At 44.1% G+C, this 21,374-nt stretch overlaps 1 protein-coding gene across 2 annotated transcripts in view; it reads left to right on the forward strand.

The window, feature by feature from the left end:
• Window positions 1-21,374, forward strand: part of MYO5B (myosin VB) — a 172,605-nt gene that overhangs the window by 116,002 nt on the left and 35,229 nt on the right. Inside the window, exons 21-27 of one of the 2 annotated variants that reach the window (XM_071580010.1) lie at window positions 867-1,106; window positions 5,264-5,503; window positions 12,093-12,177; window positions 14,028-14,176; window positions 14,978-15,097; window positions 16,192-16,329; window positions 18,510-18,569. In XM_071580010.1, the coding sequence (XP_071436111.1) occupies window positions 867-1,106; window positions 5,264-5,503; window positions 12,093-12,177; window positions 14,028-14,176; window positions 14,978-15,097; window positions 16,192-16,329; window positions 18,510-18,569 (1,032 nt within the window). The remainder of the gene's footprint in view (window positions 1-866; window positions 1,107-5,263; window positions 5,504-12,092; window positions 12,178-14,027; window positions 14,177-14,977; window positions 15,098-16,191; window positions 16,330-18,509; window positions 18,570-21,374) is intronic. The other variant, XM_071580011.1, reaches the window with a different exon arrangement.

The following is a 21,374-nucleotide window of genomic DNA, read 5'->3' on the forward strand; positions in this document are numbered from 1 at the left end:
GAATACAGAAAAAAAATCTACAGACCTGTTCTAGTGTGAGTTACTTGATATCAGAGGGCCAGTAAGTTTATTGCTAAGTGTTTGTCAGTCTGTTAATGGCCGTTTATCTGCTGGCTGTGGATCTTGTGGATCTCAGTACTATTCTGAGGTGGTCCATGACTATTCTGAGGTGGTCCATGAAGTCTCACTTGAGCCCAGATGCCCACTGTTCCCATCAAGTCCTCTACTCATCAGCCAGGATCATACACCCTCCTGTCACTGGCTAAGCAGGTCTTGACTCTATTTAGGGAGCAGCCAGGCTCCTAAGAGAGTTCTGGATGTGTCCTACCTGTATCTGTTGAGCACAGCATCTGGAGAAACCCCCCAGGAGGGGGGGAATTGAAGTGCTGTCTGGGAAAGAGGAAGCAGAGTGGCAGCCTCTGTCTCCAGCCATCACCTCATGCACCTGCCACAGCACACCTTGGAGGAGAAGCCCTTCCAAAGGCAGTTGGGGAAGTGCTGAGTTCTGTGTTGTAGCCAAACCAGGGCTGCCTGTACAGAGGACTTTCCAGGAATGGCCATAAGCTGAAGGGGAGTAGATTCAGGTGGGATATTGGGAAGGAATTGTTGTCTGTGAGCCTGGGGAGGCCCTGACATAGGTTGCTGAGGGGCAACCCATCCCTGTGGCTGGCCCATCCCTGTCAGTGTCCAAGGCCAGGTTGGACAGGGCTTGAAGCAACCTGGGATAGTGGGATATCTCCCTACCCATGGCAGAGGAGTTGGGCTGGCTGGTCTCTAAGGTCCCTCCCAACCCAAACCATTCCATGGTTCTATGGTTCTGTGACTCTCCCTGCTCTGATTGTCCCTTTCCTGCCCATGCTGTGCAGATCCTTGAGGAGCACAAAGCCACCATCCTGCAGAAGTACGTCCGGGGCTGGCTGGCCCGCACACGCTTCCTCAGGATCCGGAGTGCCACCATCGTCCTGCAGTGCTACTACAGGCGCAGGAAGGCCAGGCAGCAGCTCAAGGCACTCAAGATTGAGGCCCGTTCAGCTCAGCACCTGAAGAAGCTCAACATTGGCATGGAGAACAAGGTGGTCCAGCTCCAAAGGAAGATCGACGAGCAGGTACGTCCTGAGCTGTGTTGGGGTGAGTGTGGTCCTGCTGTCACTTTTCCCCTGTTTTGCTGCCCTTCCCAGGAAGGATTTTTATCTTTCCATGCTGTCTGGGAAGGGTGTCATGTTGGTGGCAGCCTTCTGCTGCTGGTGGTGAGGTGTTTGTAAGGGTGGGACATCCATGGAAGCACCCATGTACTTGGATCTTGGGTGTCCCCCTTGCTGGCTGAAGAACTTACTCTGTGAGCTGCAAAAGTTGCAGTGAAATTATTGTGAGAACTGCCCAGAAGGACTCAGAGGGCGAAGATAAAATGGCAGTTTTGAAAGCTGTTGCTTGAAAACCCAAGCCAGCTCCATGTGAGATCCCCATGTCATGTGGGTTTGGGGCTGGGTTGTTCCATTGTGCTTCCTGCTCCACGAGCACTGAGGATGCAGAGTCTGTCACAGCTGGCTGTATGAATTTTATGTCTTATAAACAGTAATTTGGGTAAATACTTGCTAAGTAGTTGAATCATGTTTGTGTTACTAGACATAACAACTCCTCAGGAGTAAGGGCCATGAGGAGCAGTGAGATCCTGGGATGGAGATGCCTATGTGGGTTACTTGATAGTCTTACTGTGACTCCTTGGTCACAGGAAGGTCTTCAATTGCCACTTATTATTAATGAGCTGCAGAACAATGGTTTGATTAAACACTTAACAGAAGGGTTTTTCCACCTACTAATGTGAGCAAGTTACTTTGATAAATACCCTCTATCTTGCTGTACAAGGACTTCAGGGTGAGCGTAAGAAACACTGAGTGGGACTTACATTTCAGCAGGGAATTTCTTATCCACTTGAACCCTTAAGCAGACTTTTTAAAGGCAGAACAACATTCTAAACCAGGATAACTATTTGTTTGCAGTACCAGTTAGCAATAATTGTGGGGTTTCATTCTGGGATGTTATCAGGGCCCCTTATACATCACACATGGCTTCCTTGCCACCTTAAATCTCTCCATCCCTGAATGAGTGGGGCAGTCCTGTGATGAGGGTGATGAGAAGTGACTCTGTGTTGGCTCAGATACTGCAGAGTCAGGACACCCTGGGATTTGCATTTCTGCTGGCAGCTTTTATTGCAGTATTAACTGGCTGCAAAGTGTGCACTGCAGCCAAATCTGACTTTCAGACCCTGGTGTTTAATTTTAAAATGCCTGTTTGCATGCTTACATTTTGCAAACAGTAGCTGAGGAATGGGAAACCTAAAGCATAATGTTTGATAGGACCCTTTATCTGGAGGGTATTCAGTGGAATTAAATAGGCTGAGTCATTTGAGGTCCAGATATTTGGGCTGAACTCATGCAGTGAGTGTGAACATCAGTGTTAGGTCTGCTGAGCTGCTGGGCTTGGCCCTGGAGCAATAGTATTAATCTTTAGTTTATATTCTTGCCCAATTCCTTCCCACTTTACTGCTAGGAAGAGTGTGTGAATAGAAGAATAAAGAAAAAGCCCCAATATTTGGTTAACATTGACTTTCCTGTCATGGATTATGAAAGCAGCAGAAGGGTCTGCTTAGGAAAGGAGTCATGGAGAGCTTTTATGTCGGTGGAAATAATGGTCTGGAGCTCATCCTGCTCTCTCAGTCTCTGCACAGACCATTTTGAAGGAGTTTCCTTGATGCTTTCTGTGTGACTTTTGCAAGGAAGAATTGCTGCTCTGTATTACACGTGGCAGTCTGTCCAGTGAGCTGATTTCACCATCCTTCCAGGACTGTCAGGTTTCCCTGGGATGCTTTGGAAGTGCTAATGAGCACCATTCCAGTGGACTTGCTTTTCAGTGCACTGAATTTTTTTTCTGGCACAGTTGAGTTTGTTGCATCGTAGTTTCCCTGAAGGATCTTGGTAATCTATAAACACAACCTTTGAAAATACCAATTATCTTTCTAAGAAAAAGAAGTATATACGGGGTAACCTGGAGAGCTGCAGTTGTATCATTTCCTGAATAGCCGTGGAAGAAAATGTTTCTATTTCTGCCACTTTAGCTCATGCATGAATAGAGATGCAATACTCTGTGTGCCCCTGAGGAAGAGACAATCTTTGTTTGAAAACATTAAAACCTTTTATTGTATGTCAGCCTTGGCTCACATGCTCTGGCATCCATAACTGGGATGATTTAATGCAGTTTTTTAATCAGATGAAGGATTTTTTTTGCACACACAAGAAAGATTTTAATCTATTTCACTGCAAAACATCCTCACTGGGCCACTTTTTCTTATTTACATTGGACTAATTTCTTCTTTTCGTTTCTGTATTGGTTTGGGTTTGGTTTATTTTCAATTGAGTTTCTTCAAAACCAAATGTGCCTGCCTGAAACACTTAATGCTAATACCTAATTTAGTGTTACGTGTTCATACAGCCAATAAATAGAGTCACAGTGTGGTCTCTATACCATCTCAACAAGCAGTAGTATCTCTGTGAGCTTTCATTGTGAATAAAACTAGTTTAGGTAAGAGCAGGGATTAATTTGCTGCCTCTGCTGTTGGTAGCAAAATGAAGCTTAGGCTGGGTTGAAACCAGGATTCTCACAGCTCTGCAGGGCTGGATAATGATTGAAAATAAAGCAATTTCAAGTTTAGCAGGGTCTGTTGAGCAGTCTCTGGTTGCAGTGGGAAGAACCTCAGTAAATGCTCTCTCATGTCTCTAAGAACAAGTAGCTAATAACAAGGAAAAACATTCCTGGGCATTTATGTGGTATCTGCATAGAAATCCCCAGTGGCTGGTACATAAAATCATGTACAGAAACCTTGTGACAGAAGGTTCTGCAAGTGGATCTCTTTGGAAATATCTTTGGAACTCTGCTCTGGAACCAGGCTGGGAGAGCTGGGGGGGCTCACCTGGAGAAGAGAAGGCTCCAGGGACACCTGAGAGCCCCTGCCAGTGCCTAAAGGGGCTCCAGGAGAGCTGGAGAGGGACTGGGGACAAGGCATGGAGGGACAGGACACAGGGAATGGCTTCCCAGTGCCAGGGGGCAGGGTGAGATGGGATACTGGGAAGGAATTCCTGGTTGTGGAGCAACATGGGATGGTGGGAGGTGTCCCTGCCCATGGCAGGGGATGGAACTGGGTGAGTTTTAAGGTCCCTTCCAACCCAAACTATTCTGGGATTCTATGAAATGCCTTTGGTCACACAGGAAATTATAATTTCCTAAGTGCTGAATTTTGATGTTCATTAATAATTCATTACAAGGGAGCAAAGGAAAAATGTTAATATCCCTCATTTACTTGTTTTTCCATTTGAGATGTGTCTTAGTCTTGCTTCAGAGCACTGAGGCTGCATTGAGAGGGGGTTGCTTTGCAGGTTACTTGAAGAGGGGCCAAAAGGATGATTAGAGTCTGTTTAAAAAACAGATTACATTTTAAGTTTCAAAATGGTTCTTTTGCTCTCATCATTATGTTTCCAATGTTAGCAAAGTTATGTGGTAGCCTCTTCACAAAGCTCTTGGTCTGTTGTGAGTTAGTTGACATTTCTGGGACTGGCTAATGATGATGATGTTTATTAGTCACATTGTAGTTCCCATTGACTTTGATTTGAAGCACAAAAATCAAATGAGGCTACTGAATTTTCAAGTCTCAAAGCCTGGGAGGAAATCACTGCTAAGTGCCTTGAAAGAGAAAACCTGAGCAAATAAGAACATGACTGAGCTGGCACATGACTTAAAACTGGAGGTTAGGTAGCAATTTGGGCTCCAGGCTGCAGTTCTGCATTGTCACCCCAAGTTTCTGCAGGCACAGGAGTCAGGATTAAAAGGGTAAACTGCAAACCAAATATTACAGACTAAAAAGAAATTGCAAACCAATCACATTAAGCAACATTATTTGGAAGCTGTAATAGCACTGTATTTTTTTTGGTTTGATTGCCTGTGCTACCAAGCATTGTTTGCCTTTGAGTGATATCAGTATAATACCAATTTAACAAATGCTTCTATAACTGTTGCCAAAATATTATTGAGCTTTTGTCACAGTTTAGAAATAGCTTTTGGTTTTATGAGCTTTATAGCATATGCATGGAGTTGTTTGCTACTGAGACCTTGTTTCCCACCACACTCGAGGGGTTTGTGTGGTTACATCAGTGCAGTGCCATGCATTGATGTCACTTATGCTCTTATTTCCTTCTCTTTGGGGTGTTGGCTGCAGAACAAGGAATACAAACTCCTGAATGAGCAGCTCTCCACGGTGATGTCAGCTCACTCCTCCGAGGTGGACAAGCTGAGGAAAGAGCTGCTGCAGTACCAGCAGAGCCAGCAGGGCAATGGCAACCAGCTCGTCAGCCTGCAGGAGGAGATGGAGCACCTCCGACTGGAGCTGGAGAGGGCCCACGGGGAGAGGAAGGTGGTGGAGGACAGCCACGTGAAGGAGAAGGACCTGCTGAGGAAGGTACGTCTGTCTGTTGTGTCTCAGGTCGTGCAGGTGGTCATACTGGTGAAACTTCACTCTTGGTGTGTGTGAAGGGGTGTGCTGGTTGAAAGGTAAACCAGCAGGAGAAATGAACCCAGCTCAAGAGAGATGATAAGTCAGAGTTACAATTTCATGAAAAATACTACAATAAATGCAATGACACAAAGAGAAATTGGGTTTAACCCCCAACCCCAGCAGTGTAACCCAGCCCTTTGGGGCACAAACACAGTGGGGTTTGTTGGCCCCTGTGCTGAGCCTTATGTGGTTCCTCTGAGTCCAAAGGAAAAGGAGGTGAAAAACCTGTTGGTGCAGATGATGGGACAGTCTGGTGGAGAGTGGGGGGCTCCTCCTGTCTAGGTTCTGCTCCTCCTCTGGATCCAATGAGTGGTCCCCAAGTCCCCAAACCTCAAGATTCTCTCCCCTCAGGTGCAGGTGGGAGCCCCCAGTGCCTCCCCCAGGGCAGGGAGTTCCACCCTGGGGGATCTGACTCTGGGAGTCATGGGGGATTTTGGAATGGTTGGTGGCCCCTGAGCAGAGCTGAGCCCTCAGGTGGGTGTGGAGGTGCCAAGGAGTCCCTGGAGGGGAGTTGTCCCAGCTCCTCTGCCAGGCTTCTTTCCCAGCCAGCTCCCAGCCCGAGGGCTCAGGTGTGCCCTGGGCAGCTGCTGCCAATGGGCCATTGGGAACAGTTGTGGGCAATGAATGGAGGGTTTAGAATGCCAAGCTTTGGTCACCCCCACACAGGGATAAACTGGTCCCACCTGCTGAACTGGGACAGGGGGAGAGTTTCTCTTCTTGGACAGTATTTTTGTTGTTGTTGCTGAATGCTCTTGGAATTGGTCTTTAACCAGCTCTTGGGGCAGCAAGGGCAGGTGGACATCCCTGCAGGAGCAGTGACTGCCTTGTGCCAGAAGGACAACCCATCTTGATGCCTTTTGTGCTGCCAGCCACAAAGAAACACCCCAAACACATTTGGAATTCAGGACATTTAATAGCTGTGGATATCATTAAGGTTGGAAAAGACCTGTAACATCAGCAAGTCCAACCATCAATGCAGTCCCATCACTGTCTTCTCCACTAAACCATGTCCTCAAGTGCCACATCCACATGGTTTTTGAACACTTCCAGGTGTGGTGACTCCACCACTTCCCTCAGCAGTGTGTTCCAGTGCTTTACAACCCTGTAAGTGAAAAAAAATTCCTTAATACCCAATCTAAACTGCCCATGGCACAACTGGAGGTTATTTCCTCTCGTGCTGAGCTTCAGGTGTATATCAGAGCTTTGTGTATATACAGTGATTCCTCATGACATGTAATTCAAATTATTGAAGGTGGCTGCCATAGATGCTGTCTGTATTAGGAAGATATCCTTCCTCATTCCAGCCCAGGGTGGGACAGGAGGGCTCAGTTTTTGCCATGACTGTTGCAGCTGGTTGCAGTGGTGTTGTAGGTACACACAGTCTGTGACCTGTGTGAAGATCAACTTCTCTCTTCCCAGGCAGAGGCTCTGCTCCAGCACCAGCCAGGCTGGTTGTTATGAGCCTTTATAGGGTTTGGAGCTGGGATATACACTAAATATATTTATTTTTTTCCTCCTTCTTCATGCAAACTCATGGAATGTCTCACACGGATAGAAGAGTCCCAGCTCTTGAGCTTTATGTCTTGTGATGGATGTGGTCCAACACTGGACAAGAAAGAGTTCTAGCAGGAGGAAGAGACTTCAGAGTGGAAAGTTTGTTTTGCCAAGAGTAAAAATGGACCTTTTGCCCAGAATTTCCTTGCTGGTCAGATTAATTCTGAATAACACCCATTCTCATAACCTGAGACAGTAAGGTGTGGGTTTGGTTTCCTTCTTCAAATGCTTGTGACTGCTCAGGTTAAATCTGTGTTATTTCTTCTGTACCAGCAATTGAACTGAATCTTTGATTCTGCTATTGGAAAGACTTCAGGGCTTTCTTTCTCAATATGTTGCAAAGAAAAAGATGTTCTGTAGCTGTTACTCTAGAACAGCTATTTGTGTGTGATGACCTGAAGATGAGTCACCTTTGGAAATTAAAAGGAAAAAAAAGGAACCTGGAATTAGCTTTTACTAATTTTTATTATGGTGAAAGAGTGCCCACATGGGGCTCTTCCAGGGCACTTCATGGAGCACCAGCTGCCCTGGCCAACTTTCCCCTACAGCTGAGCCCTTGCTTGGTGGTTTTGGGTGAGAAACTGTGGGGACTGGTGAGGAAAACTTAATCTGAACCCCTAGGACAACTGAAATGCATTTTGGGGTGTACTTTTCAAAAAGATGAGCACCCTGAACACTTGTTGTCTCTTGTCTGGACCAAGAGCTGTCAGGTAATCACCTACTCCACTCTTTGCACTTGTGTTGCACCCACACAGAGACATATGAAACCAATTATTTTCTTTTCTCTGCCACCAAATTAGAAGATCCTTTTTGGCACAGGACTCCATTCATTAGTTGGCTGCAGCACAGGCTTTTAGAGCTGGAAAGGATGTTTTATTTTGAAGGTGCTGCAGCTGGGGATAAACTGATTCTCTTTGTTCTTGATTGCAAATCCCCTTCAAGCACTTGGAAGAAAGGTTGGTTTAATCACCAAAGAAATGCTTTTAAAAAGCATGAAAACAAAGCAGAAGCTTTCCCTTGTTGTAGAAGTGCCTACAGCAGAGCAAATTCTGTGCATTTTACCATGACTGTAAATGGTTTAATTACAAAACATTTCTGCAGGCTTCCATTTCTGGCATTAGCTTTCCTTTGCTCCTTTTGGTTCCTCATCCATGGGAAGATGAAGGCCTGTTTCCTTCCTGAAAACATTAATTTAGCCAAAACACTTCTCAAGAAAAGTTCTGATAAGACATTTTTTTGATTAATTCTAACAAATACCAGAAGGTGGGAAGTGTCTTGAAACTGAACTCAGCTGAAAGGTACTTTTCACCTTCAATGCCAGGATTACACCATGGCCATGGTTGTACAGTGGGTCGAATTCACTCTGGACATGATTCCCAAAGTCTCACTTCTGAGTGAGGCTGATGTGAGCCTTAATTTTGTAACTTGAGCTAGTTCTGTAGCTCAGGTTCTGCAAATCCCTATCAGTTATGAATTTGTTACTTTAAAATAGCCTTTTAATCTGCTCCTACAAGTTATTCTCTCTCAGTCCTTAATTTCAGAATAGCTCTTCCTACTTAATTTTGTGATAAAGTTTAAAACATTGTACCTGGGTAAGTACCAACAGCTCTTTGTAGGGCTTTTGGCAGCATCTAATCTCCTCATGTGGTGAGCTAGGATGATTCAAAGCCTGAACAGGAATTTTATTAGGAAAATATTTAATGCCATCATCCTTTCCTCACAAGATTAGGGGAGAGAAGAGTCAGGTCTCATGAGCAGGTGGTTCCAGTGTAACACTTATATAAGGGCTGAAGCCATGAAGTGCTCCCTGCTCAGCATCTTCCACAGAAATCCTTCAAAGTAGGTGATGTCACTTTGAAGCATCTTCAAAGATCTGTTTCCTATAGAAGGATGAGCAGGAGGTACAAAAGTTGCCAGTGTAGGTACCAGAGATGGTGTTTGTGCTGCTTGGCTGTTGTGTAACCTGCTCCTCCTGCCTCCACCTGTGTGTCATGCACTGTTCTCACCCTCAGTGGGCTTGGTTAAACACAGGGTTTGAATTTGAGCTTTCTACTTGAAACAGGAATTCAATAAACAAATTCAATGGGTTAGGATAACATCTTAAAAATGCCTGTGCCCAATCTGGATTGGAGATTTTAAAACCTGAGAGTAATTGTTGTGGATTCTACCAAGTCTTTCAGTTCTAAATATCCCTCTATCACTGTTGAAAATACTCATTTTTTGACTAAATTTGTTTTCTAACCACCATGAATTATGGATGGATATCAGCACCCATTAAAGAGCACTAGTAAAATAATCCTGTTGCCTTTAGTCTTTTCCCTCATGGGATAAGTGACTCAAAATCTTTCTGTCTCCAGGTTTTCATTTCTTCCTATCACTCCTGTAGCACTCCTCCATTTTTTCAGGAATTCTTTCTACCTTGAAGACACTAGTGCTGATCTAATGGCAGATGTGATGTATGGATGAAGAAATGTAGTTGGCTTTGGTATAGAATATCAAAATCTTGGCTCATTTCAGAGCATTTAAAATAACGGTAGCTCTGCATACTTAAATTGTGGGATTTTTTTCCCTTTCTGGTTTTATCTCCAGCCTCCAACTTTCACATATAGGGAGATGCAAGAGGTAATAGTGTCATGCAAGAAGGAGTAAATAAACAAGGAGAGGGAGGGGTGGTGATGTTTTTCAGTTTGTGCACAGAATAAAACTGATTCAGTCATGACTTACAATAAAATACTCACTGTGCTTTTATCCTCACCATTAATATGTATCTGGCATGTGCAGTGTTTGATAAAATACCTTAATTTGAACATGCTTGTGTGGAAGACTGAAATCTGTGCTAGGGATGCATGCCAGCTGGGCTGCCTATTAATTTAATCTAGCACTGACAGCAAAATTATTAATCTTGGGCATTGAAAACTCTTATTATGGTGTTTACACTGTTGTTTGTTGCTGACATCTTTAGATTCTTCTGCTCTGTGTGGCTGTTTCCTGAGCAGTGGCTGTGGGATGTGAAGGAGCAGGCACAGGGAAGTGACACTGTGCTGGGATGGTGTGTGTTCTCCTACCTGACAGCAGCAGAACTGCCCTGCTTGGCTGTAGCAGCGTATTTCACTTGATAACATGATGGCTTAGTGTTTTGAGATAACACTGTTGAATGTGTTGCCTAAATTCCTGTGAAAATGGACACTCAGAAACAATATTGATGGACAAAGATAGAATCATAGAATGGATTGGTTTGGAAAAGACCACCAAGATCATCAAGTCGAACCCTTGGTCCAACTCCAGTCCCTTTACCAGATCATGGCACTCAGTGCCATGGCCAAGCTCAGCTGAAAAACCTCCAGGGATGGGGAATCCACCCCCTCTCTGGGCAGCCCATTCCAATCCCTGAGCACTCTCTCTGCAAAGAATTTTTTTCTGCTCTCCAACTTCAATTTCCCCTGGCAGAGCTTGAGCCCATCGTGCCCCCTTGTCCTATTGCTGAGTGCCTGGGAGAAGAGACCAACCCCCAGCTGGCCAGAACTTCCCTTCAGGCAGTTCCAGACAGTGCTGAGGTCACCTCTGAGCCTCCTCTTCTCCAGGCTGAACACCCCCAGCTCCCTCAGCCTCTCCCCACAGCCCTTGTGCTCCAGTCCCTTCTCCAGCCTCGTTGCTCTTCTCTGGCCCCGCTCCAGCCCCTCAATCTCTTTCCTCAACTGAGGGGCCCAGAACTGAACACAACACTCAAGGTGTGGCCTCCCCAAGGCAGAGTCCAGGGGAAGGGTCACTGCCCTGGTCCCACTAGATGTCATGCCTTTATTGGAAGCTTCCAAGGTGCACACACATGCACAGACACGTCACCAGTGATGTTTGAGTTTTTATAACCTCTCCAGCTATTTTCATATGAGATATCTATGCCCGACCATGATTCTCATCTCCCCTGGTGCCCCACCCATAGAGGTCTTCAGAACTGCCCCTTGGAGAAGCTCCAGGACCTCTAAGCCTTCTTGTGTTCTGTCTTCAAGCTGTTTTGCAGGTGGTTCTTCAGAAACACCAAGGCCTTGGCCGGGCATGAGAAAGCTTAAGGATCTGTGAGAAAGAGCTTTAGTAACTTTCCAACACCACCTAAAAATGTGATCAACCCAGGAGAGTCCATATAACTTGTATGATTCTGAAAATCTACAAATACACACTAAAATCCTTAGGCATCAAATGCATATAAAAAATTCCTGAGGATGAGTCGTAGTGTGAGATCAGTTGCTGTCAGCATCAGACAAGCCTTGGAGTTGTGACAATGCAAAATAGAGTTTTGCAGGATTTAGTTTCTGTTCCTGTTAATTTTTACGAGGCAATTGTTGGTATTAATTGCTAGATATGCTCCTGTTGTATCACCAAAGGCCCTGGCACATGCCATGCCTCACTGTATTAGTGGTTTTGCAGTTGTGGGAAGCATTAAAGTGACTAATCACACTAAATGAATTAGGTACAAGAAAGATAAAAAAGCCTGAACTACTCACTCAGCTCACATTCACTGTGTCCATCTCAGCTCCTTAAGTGCTGCATTGCTGGAAACAATCAGCAGGTTTGTTTTCCCAGCAGCACTCAGTGCTGTGACTTGTAGCAAACAATGGAGCCCACTGAGATGTAAAAATAAACCTCAGATTTGATGACCTGTTCACTTTCACTCCTGCAGATCGTGGCCACCAAGTCCAGCTGTTTGGTATTTTGTAGGATTCTGCTGAAAACATTAATTTAAGAGAGAAATTCACTCCGGAAAGAGAAAGTTAGTCTCTGTGGTAGCTCCAGATGTACAAAGGGTAGCTGGTAAAGCACAGGGGGACAGATCTCTCAAACAGCAGAGAGCCCGAACAAACCTCCCTGTCTCCTGCCAGGTGAAATGTAATCCCTCTACTGAGGCTCTGACCTGCAGCAAGCAGTAATTCTTTGCCTTGCCCCGCAGCGTATCTCCGACTTGGAAGAAGAAAACGCTCTCCTGAAGCAGGAAAAAGAGGAGCTTAACAGCAGGATTCTCTGTCAGTCTGAAGGTAAGAAAAAATGCCTATAGCTTTCTAATGCCTCTGCTAAGTGAGGAGCTCAGCTCTTCTCCCCTGAAGCTTGTTTTTCCTACCTTGAAAAGTGCTCATCTTCCTATGACCCTTTTCATAGAATCACAGAATGGATTGGGTTGGAAAAGACCTCTGAGATCAAGTCCAACCCTTGGTCCAACTCCAGTCCCTTTACCAGATCATGGCACTCAGTGCCACGGCCAAGCTCAGTTGAAAAACCTCCAGGGATGGGGAATCCACCCCCTCTCTGGGCAGCCCATTCCAATGCCTGAGCACTCTCTCTGCAAAGAATTTCTTCCTGCTCTCCAACTTCAATTTCCCCTGGCAGAGCCTGAGCCCATCGTGCCCCCTTGTCCTATTGCTGAGTGCCTGGGAGAAGAGACCAACCCCCACCTGGCCAGAACTTCCCTTCAGGCAGTTCCAGACAGTGCTGAGGTCACCTCTGAGCCTCCTCTTCTCCAGGCTGAACACCCCCAGCTCCCTCAGCCTCTCCCCACAGCACTTGTGCTCCAGTCCCTTCTCCAGCCTCGTTGCTCTTCTCTGGCCCCGCTCCAGCCCCTCAATCTCTTTGCTGGTGGTTTTTGTCACTGTTTTGTTGTTCAGGTAGCTCTGTTCATGCTGCCCTGCTGGTGGATGGTAAGCCAGATCCCATTTTAATTGGTGAAATACAGAAATGAAGTACCTGAAAGAGGTTTTTACTTCAGTTATGTCACAGCATTTCCTGCAGGTTATGTGGGAGGCACTGAGGCTTCTGGGGTAGGGAATAACAACTTCCCAAGGACGATGTATAACAGATCCAAGGAACAGCACAACTTACTTTATTGAGCTGTGAGAAGGGATTTCTGTAGTGTGACACGAGTCTGTGAGTGTTTTTTTGCAGCAGAGACTTAGATGGCAAGACACACAAAGGGGAAAGCAATCTGGCAAAATCCCATGTCACAAGAGAAACTGTGTGTGTTGAGCTGTTTTTTTTTTTGTCATCCTTTTCAGCTTTGATTTTTGTATCAGGATTTACAAAGAGCATCATACTGTGGATCTATCTCTGACTACTCTGTGGTACTTATGAAGTATCTTTTGCTCTCAGCTGATGCCAAATAAAGGAATGAAAATAACATGTTAAGAAACTTTCTGAAAATATTTACTCATCTCTTATGAGGTGCTTCTGCAGCATCTGAGATGGGAGAAAGCAAGTGAAGGGAGTTTGTTTGTTGTTCTCCCATTTAAAAGAACACATGGGCTATATTTGCCTTGTTCCTCAGAAAGAAGAGGGAGCAGTTTTGCTTCCAAAAGGGAGTTTTTAACAAAGAAATGAATTTATTTGGGTATAAAATACTTGAACCCCTAAAGTCTTACCATGGTAAGTGATTGATGATATGAGAATAAGCTGCTGCAGTTGATTTGCTCCTGTGCCAAATCTGGTGGTTGGAAGCAGGCAGGGAAGTTGTTGAGTGCAGCAACTACACCTTTATCTACATGAATATATTTCCATACTGTGCTGGTCTTTTCTTAAGTGGGTTCATGGCTGGCCCATGGGAGCTGGAGCTGGCACAGCTGAGTTAAGCTTAACAGATCTGATGGGGGTTTTTCTTTAACTCAAGTGGCAGTGCATTGTGCTCTCCAAGCAGAAGAACTCAAGCTGTTCCAAATGTCCTGGAGACAGCTCTAATAGTACCTAAATATTAAAGAATGCTTGCACATATTCTAAAGGCTCCTGGCAGGGACCATTTTGTTCATTAGTCATACTTGTTGCACATAGTTACCAAAAACTCATTTCAGAGGTAAAGTTCATAATTTCTGTTGCTTTTTTTCTTTCCCTTCTTATTTTAAAGATGAATTTGCACAAAACACAGTTGAGGAAAATATCCAGATGAAGAAAGAGCTGGAAGAAGAGAGATCTCGTTATCAGAACCTGGTAAAAGAGTATTCAAGTCTGGAGCAGAGATATGACAACTTGCGGGATGAAATGACTATTATAAAGGTAATGAAACTGGAATTATCCCTATTCTTCTGTGTCTTGGACCTGAGGCTGGTGGATGACATGACTCACTCATCCCCAAAACACTTGATAGAGGTGACATTATTGTACAGTTGGTGCTTGATATTTCTGAGAATGAATTTCTACCAAACCATCTGTGTGCCCTGAAAGAGGAGCATCGTCTTTCATGCTTCTCTGTGAACTACTTAGAAATCTCTGTGAATTCCAGCAAAAGCTGGATTGTGCTTCTTGTTTTGCTTTTGTGTCACTGATATTCATGTGTAGGTATTGGGTTAAAAACCAAAATCAAAACCAAAAGCCCTCAGCAACATGACTGCAGAATTTTAAAAGCCACAATTTTTAGGTTCAACTTTGCTACAAAGTTAGAAAAAAACATTGAAAATTAGTTTATAGAGTGCTGCTGGATTTGGTAGAAGGTGGAGCATTTGAAAGGGGTTCCAGAGGGTGCTGTCAACAGCACAGTCTTGAGCTCAGATTTGCGTGTTGACATTTAGCAGGCATATGGTTTCAGCCTTTAATTCAAGCAGAATTTTTAAACTGTGTGATTTTCTTCCATATGATTTTAAAGCATTCCTTTGTGTTAATATGAATTTCATGGTTATAAATGCATGGTTATGAAGTTATAAAAACTAGAAAATGGAATTCACTATAAGGTGACAGTCAAGCCTTTTGTAGAGGTAACTTTGGTTGGTGTACAGTCAAATATTTGCTCTTAAGAAACAGCACTGTGTGAGGAAACTGTAAATACTGAATGCTTTATGTATCTGCATCACTTCTTGGCAGCAGACACCAGGGCACAGAAGAAACCCATCCAACCAGAGCAGTTTGGAGTCTGATTCCAATAATCCATCCATATGCACCTCTGAGATAGGAGACACTGAGGATGTGATTCAGCAGGTGGAGGTACAGGAAATGGGACGGGGGGAGAGGGGAGGAGAGCCCTGCTCTGCAGGGATGTTGCATGTGGGGTTTGGAGCACAAAGGTTGGCTGAGAAGGTCTGACAGGTAGAACTGACTTCACACTAAAGAAATACAGCATTAATTGTGTGGGAGGGATTGCAGGGTTGTGGTGCTGTGGCAAATGTTTACTTGTTTGCAGCATCAGGCTTAAATAGGGCTCTAAAAATAATAAAGTGCTGTCTTTGGGCCATACCAGCTTAAAGACTGATGAAAATTCATCACAGCAGTTCTACCCAGCACTGGTGGCAATGACTGTATCATGATCCTTCTCTGCAAGGATACCAGAATTCATTACCCTCTTGCCCTGAGCATTTTCATTCCCATGCATCTTCACGGATGCTTTGCTGGCCAGCACAGCCCCTGTAATCAAATCAACAGTCTCTTAACGTGGAAAAAAGCAGCATAAATCATTCCCTGGCTATCAAGAATCTTGTGGGAAAGAGAAATGTGTTTTTTACTTAAATTTGCTGAAATAGTCTGCTTTTTAAACTCCACTTCTGTGCCTCAAGAGCACATGTGGATGATGAATGTTCCTGGGATCTGCCACCCCACTGGCAGGACTTTATTTTGTATCCCACATACTTACCATGCCTGCAGAAGCCCCCACTGGCCTTTGCTGGCTGCTGTGTTATGTTTAGTATTTCTCAGCTGCTCTGAGAGCATTTTCTGAAGTGAAAATAAAATCAATACTGGCCATGCTCTGATATAAAATATTCTGGGTGAAGACAGTTAAAAACACAATGAACAAATACTTGGCTAGAAGGGACTCAGTAGGGCATTTTTGGTATTCTTATCTGCAGCCTGAATCAGACTATTTATCTGTTGGGCTGTTAAGCATCCAGTGATTTATTAGAAAGAATCAGCTCTTTTGCTGACATTAAAAATAGGTGCATGAAATGATTTGGTCTTTGAAAGGACGTGTCTTCCCTGCTACTGACCCCTGCTGCTGGGGTCAGTGCTGATGTGCAGTCAGGACACGCCTGGCACTGTGTGTGGTTATAAAACTTAACACTGAGGTCTTCTCTGTCCTTCTCCAGGAGATTGGGATGGAAAAAGCAGCCATGGACATGACCCTCTTCCTAAAGCTACAGAAGCGAGTGAGGGAGCTCGAGCTGGAAAGGAAGAAGCTGCAAACACAGCTGGAGAAAAAGGAACAAGAGAACAAGAAATCCCAGGTTAAGACATGGCTTTTCATTGATACTGAGGTTTCATGTTGATATCTGGCTTTGCTTGATTGCCTGAAGGACACATGATGTAGGACTTGAGGTTTGAGAGTGACAAGTTCAAAATAAGAGGCAACAAATCCATCTGGAAAATGGAGATAAACTTTTTTTGTCAGCTAAGGACAATTGGACAGAACTGCTTTATTTATTTATTTAAACAACCTGGTTGTAACATATTTAGGACATTATCTTGAGTATCTTGAAAGCAATGAAGTGTATAATCAATTTTGGCACATTTTATTCTGCCACCACTGATGTTGTTTCCTTCTCTATTGAGAATTCTGAAGTCTGGAGTGAGTTCAGAGTTAGTGAAGGTCAGAATGTGGAAGTGGAACAGGGCGGGGGGGGGGATGTGCAGAGGGGTCTGGGCAAGATGAATTGATGGGCTGAGGCCAAAGGGGTGAGGGACAACAAGGTCAAGTTGTCCTGCCCTTGGGTCGCACCAACCCCAGGGAACACTCCAGGGTGGGAAAGAGGGGTGAAAACTGGGAAAGGCCCTGGGGGTGCTGGTGACAGCACTGGATATGACCCAGTGCTGGGAGACTCACAAAATCCCAGACTATTCTGAGTTGGAAGGGACCCACAAGGATCATTGAGTCCAACTCAAGTCAATGTCCCACACAGGGGATTGAACCCATGACCTTGGCATTACTACAGCCAAGTTTTAACCAACTCAGCTCATCTCAGGGTTAATCAGTGGTCTCCAAGATCTTTTCCAAACTATAGTTACATTATTTTATAGGTGGAGGGTTGCTGCAGGCAGATGGACACTGTGTCAGTGCTCAGGAGTCACGAGGGCAAAGAACCTGATACCCCCCATCTCCAACAACCTCCCTTTTGGCTGATTTTGGTTATTCAGGCATTTCTTTGCTGTCCTGTCTTCCCTGACATCCAGCAGATTGAGGGCTGAAAGCACTTCACACAGGTGTCATTCAGGCTGGTGTCCTTCATTTGGTATTGTTACCATCTTTGGGGTTTGATTGGTTTTTCTTCCCCAGTAATGATCATACAGGAATGTGGCTTAAAAGAATCAGAAATAAAAAGATTGCTGTTAGAAGAATGGGCTGTTCATTTCTATTGCAAGGCAGGGATATTCCTATGCTGTATTCTATCTTCCTAGAGTTTGAGTTGTTTACTTGAAAGCAATTAAAAATATATATTAAATATTAATATATATTAAATATTAATATATATTAAATATTAATATATACTTACATGCTATACGATATATAATTAAAATATAAAGATAATGTAAATGTAAATATTGTATGCAACATCTTTATAGTATATATAATGTAAATATTAATATGTATTAATATATTTTAAAAATCTGCACTATTGACAGCCCAAAGACTTAATGGAGGGGAGTCCACCCAGGCTTGCAATTGAAGTCTAAAAATATGGCTCTTTAAGTTCTGATGAGCTGAATTCTGGAGTGGGGGGCTTTTAATAGCAGCTCTCTTGTATACATTTTCCCTGCCTTCTGTAACCAGGGCTTTGTGGCTTGTCAGAGTCCACAGAGGGGATGATGTGGGCCACAAAACAGCAGCGTGTACATGGTGTTGTGAAGCAGTGAAGATGTTATTTTACAAATTGCTGAGCAAATGCCATAATTTTTGGTTTTGTATTTGGAATTTCTGGGGCTTCTGTGTCTTCATTTGGTAATTATTTTCTTTATTACTCTCCAGTGTGATTTTAGACAAACACAATGAGATTCAACAAAATCATCAACAGTAATTATTTACTTGCTTCACTAGATATTCTTATTGATCACCTCTAGCAATTTGCAGGAAACACATGAAATAGGAGACTTCCCCAGCCCCTCCTCCTTGCTGCAGAGGTGGATTAAAAACCTGGTTTCCAACTGCTGTGTTGAAGATTGTTCCCTTAATGACTGTCGTTGTTTGAAGGCTGCAGAGAGCCACAGTTGTCAAGATATTAATGAGAGATTAAACAGTTTTCTCCTGGAGTGTCCTCTGCCCCACTGTGTGTTGCTGGGATGCTGTCTAATGGCAATTAATAACATTATTTATTATGGTTGAGCTGACTGGACGTGCCCAGCCATCCTGTGCTGTGTATCAGTTCCTCTGGTTGCTTTTAAATATAAATCTATTTTTTTTTAATCCATGCAGGTTATTGAAACAAACACTGTGACTTCAGAACATGAAGACTTTGCATACAACAGCCTGAAGGTGAGTGAGAGGCTCCCACATCATGCTGTAACCTATTCCCTGGCTCAAACAAATGCTATGACTGTGGTAATAATCCCAAACCTCCTATAACTGGCTCTGTTAGAGGGGGCAGTTGCAAACCTGTAGCTCTTCATCAGCTTTGGTGTCTGGCATGGGCTCACAGATGTTTTCCTCTGGGACAGCATCTGTTTTGCATTGATGTACCTATTTCTAGTCATTCACAGAGGTAAAAAGCCCACTTATGGTGAAGGGCAGTTTTCCCACTGCAAATATGCCCAGTGGGAGTTCACTGTGTTGCCTCTGATGGGACACTGCAGGTCTGGTTTAGGCTGCAATAGAGTTAGCTGTCTTCATAGTAGTGGGTATGGGACTACATTTGAGATTTGTGCTGAACACATTGTTGATAATATAGAGATGTTTTTGTTATTGCTGAGCAGGTCTTACAGAGAGCCAGGGCCTTTCTGCCTCTTGTGACACCCCAGACTGAGGAGGCTGGAGGTGTGCAAGTAGCTGGGAGGAGATACAGGCAGAAGAGCTGACCCAAACTGACCAAAGGGATATCCCAGACCATATGGAGTCATGCTCAGCACATAAGGGCATTTGTCCTCTCAAGTCACTGTTAAGGATGATGGAACCTTGCTTTCCTAGGGAAGGCTGAACACCTACCTACCCAGGGGAAGTGGTGAATTAATTCCTTGTTTTGCTTTGCTTGTGTATGTAGCTTTTGCTTTACCAGTCAAACTGCCTTTATTTCAACCTACGAATTTTCTCATTTTTACTGTTGCCATAACACAGGACTCTAGTGACTCCTCACAATGAGAAGTTACTTTGTTGTTTTGGTATCTTAATATTCAGTGAATGGGTTTATTAAAAAAAAAATCAACAACACTTTGTCTCATCAGTTTGCTTTGCAGCAGGTGTAGATCTCACAGCTGAGGCCCAATCTACTTCTTGTTCCAGGCTCAGCTCTGCTTCTTATTCTCTTTCCCAGGATGCCACTCAGGTCAAATCCAAGTAAATCCATGGTGTGAATTGCAGTAATAGCCTCCATCTCCCAGCTTAAGTGCTGGTTGACCACAGGCATCCTGTGTCTTCCCAGCTATTGCCCTACCCTAGAACTGGTCTTGTCCTCAAGCTCTAAATCCTCAGAGTTCTGTCTCCATAATTTTTTCCCTGTGACACACAGGCCAACTGAAACCCTTCTAGGCTCCTATTGCAGCTTCTGTGGGTTCTGTCCTCCTGCTCTGACTATACCCAAATACTCCGGTCTTGACTGTTAGGCCAATTCTTACATCCTGTTTATCCTCAGAAAACCAGTCTCTAGGATAGGGTTAGTAAGGGAACTTATTTATTTTATTGTTTTTTTATGGTGCACACCTACCTTTCAGTGTCTCCTTCTCTCCCTATCCCTGTAACAAATATTGTAATACAGCTGAGAAGTCAGGAGGGTCATATGTTATCCAAACAATGTTATACAAACCATCTGTCAGTAGTAATACCAATTTTTGCTTCTGCATCGTTTCCTCTGAAGGATGCAAGAAAAGCAGAAATTAAAGATGGAAAGGATGGATGTTCAACCCTCACTAGGCACAAATTTCTAGCAGTAGCTTTTTTTGGCACTTAATCCCTCCAATTTTTGTTTTCTGAGCTGGGTATTTGTGTTGCACTGGATGTCCTTTTTGTGGCAGAGGGAAACCCCAATGAATTTCATTAGTGCCTCTACACAGACCCTTAGAGGAAAAGGATGGCACCTTCTTAAATGTCTGCTGTGGAGTTCTGACTTCTGTGGGAGTTCACAAACTGTGTTTTCTTCAAGCTTTAACCCAGGAAGTTCAGAGTGAAAATAGCATTTTTGGATTTTCCTGCTTTCTAGATTTCTAACATACATAGCCCTACATATCTAAGAAACCTTAAAAACTCTATGTGAGTAGCATTTCATAAGAATAGGTGGCCTGTGTTGCTAAAAATAACAAGTTCTTTAGCTTAAAACAGTTGGAAAATAAACATGCAGTGATTTTGCATTCTCTATAGGAGTTTTTTCCCCGAGAGGGACCACTGAGAAAGAGAGACAAACACACCTCACTGGTGTTTTCCCCTCATGTGAATATAGAACAGTGCCTGAAGTCTCCATCTGCAAAGACAGAGTGACTTACTGGTGATTTTGAGGGCAGTTTTTCCCTCCTTCCCCCATGATGACTGCTTCAGTGGCTTTGACAAAACTCTCCCTCTCTTTCTCCTACGAATTTGTACCTCAAAAAATTACACTGTCTGGGCCTCCTTTAAGAGTCTTCTGTAAAGAGATTTATTTTTCCTTTCTACCAGCTTTAAAGGACTTATCCTGGGGACCTAGGCTGGGATGCCACATCTTTCTGTGAATGCTCTTGAATGGTCCATGAGATTACCAGCTATGGAGGAGGAAGGGATGTTATATTGGATGATGCTCCATTGATGTGCTCCATCTTTGGGAAACTGAGATGACTTAGCCAATTTAGAAAGGTTTCAGGTTATAGAAAGGCTGTGGTGTCATTTCAGAAACCAGTATATATCCCTGAAATGCAGATAAATATGAAGTTACAAAGATGCTCCAGGGCTGGATCCCTCTGCTCTGGAGCCAGGCTGGAAGAGCTGGGGGGCTTACCTGGAGAAGAGAAGGCCCAGGGACACCTGAGAGACCCTGCCAGTGTCTAAAGGGGCTCCAGGAGAGCTGGAGAGGGACTGGGGACAAGGCATGGAGGGACAGGACACAGGGAATGGCTTCCCAGTGCCAGAGGGTAGGGATAGGTGGGATATTGGGAAGGAATTGCT

This window comes from Pithys albifrons, chromosome Z, assembly GCF_047495875.1.
Source record: "Pithys albifrons albifrons isolate INPA30051 chromosome Z, PitAlb_v1, whole genome shotgun sequence".
In the NCBI taxonomy this organism is placed as follows: Eukaryota; Metazoa; Chordata; class Aves; order Passeriformes; family Thamnophilidae; genus Pithys; species Pithys albifrons.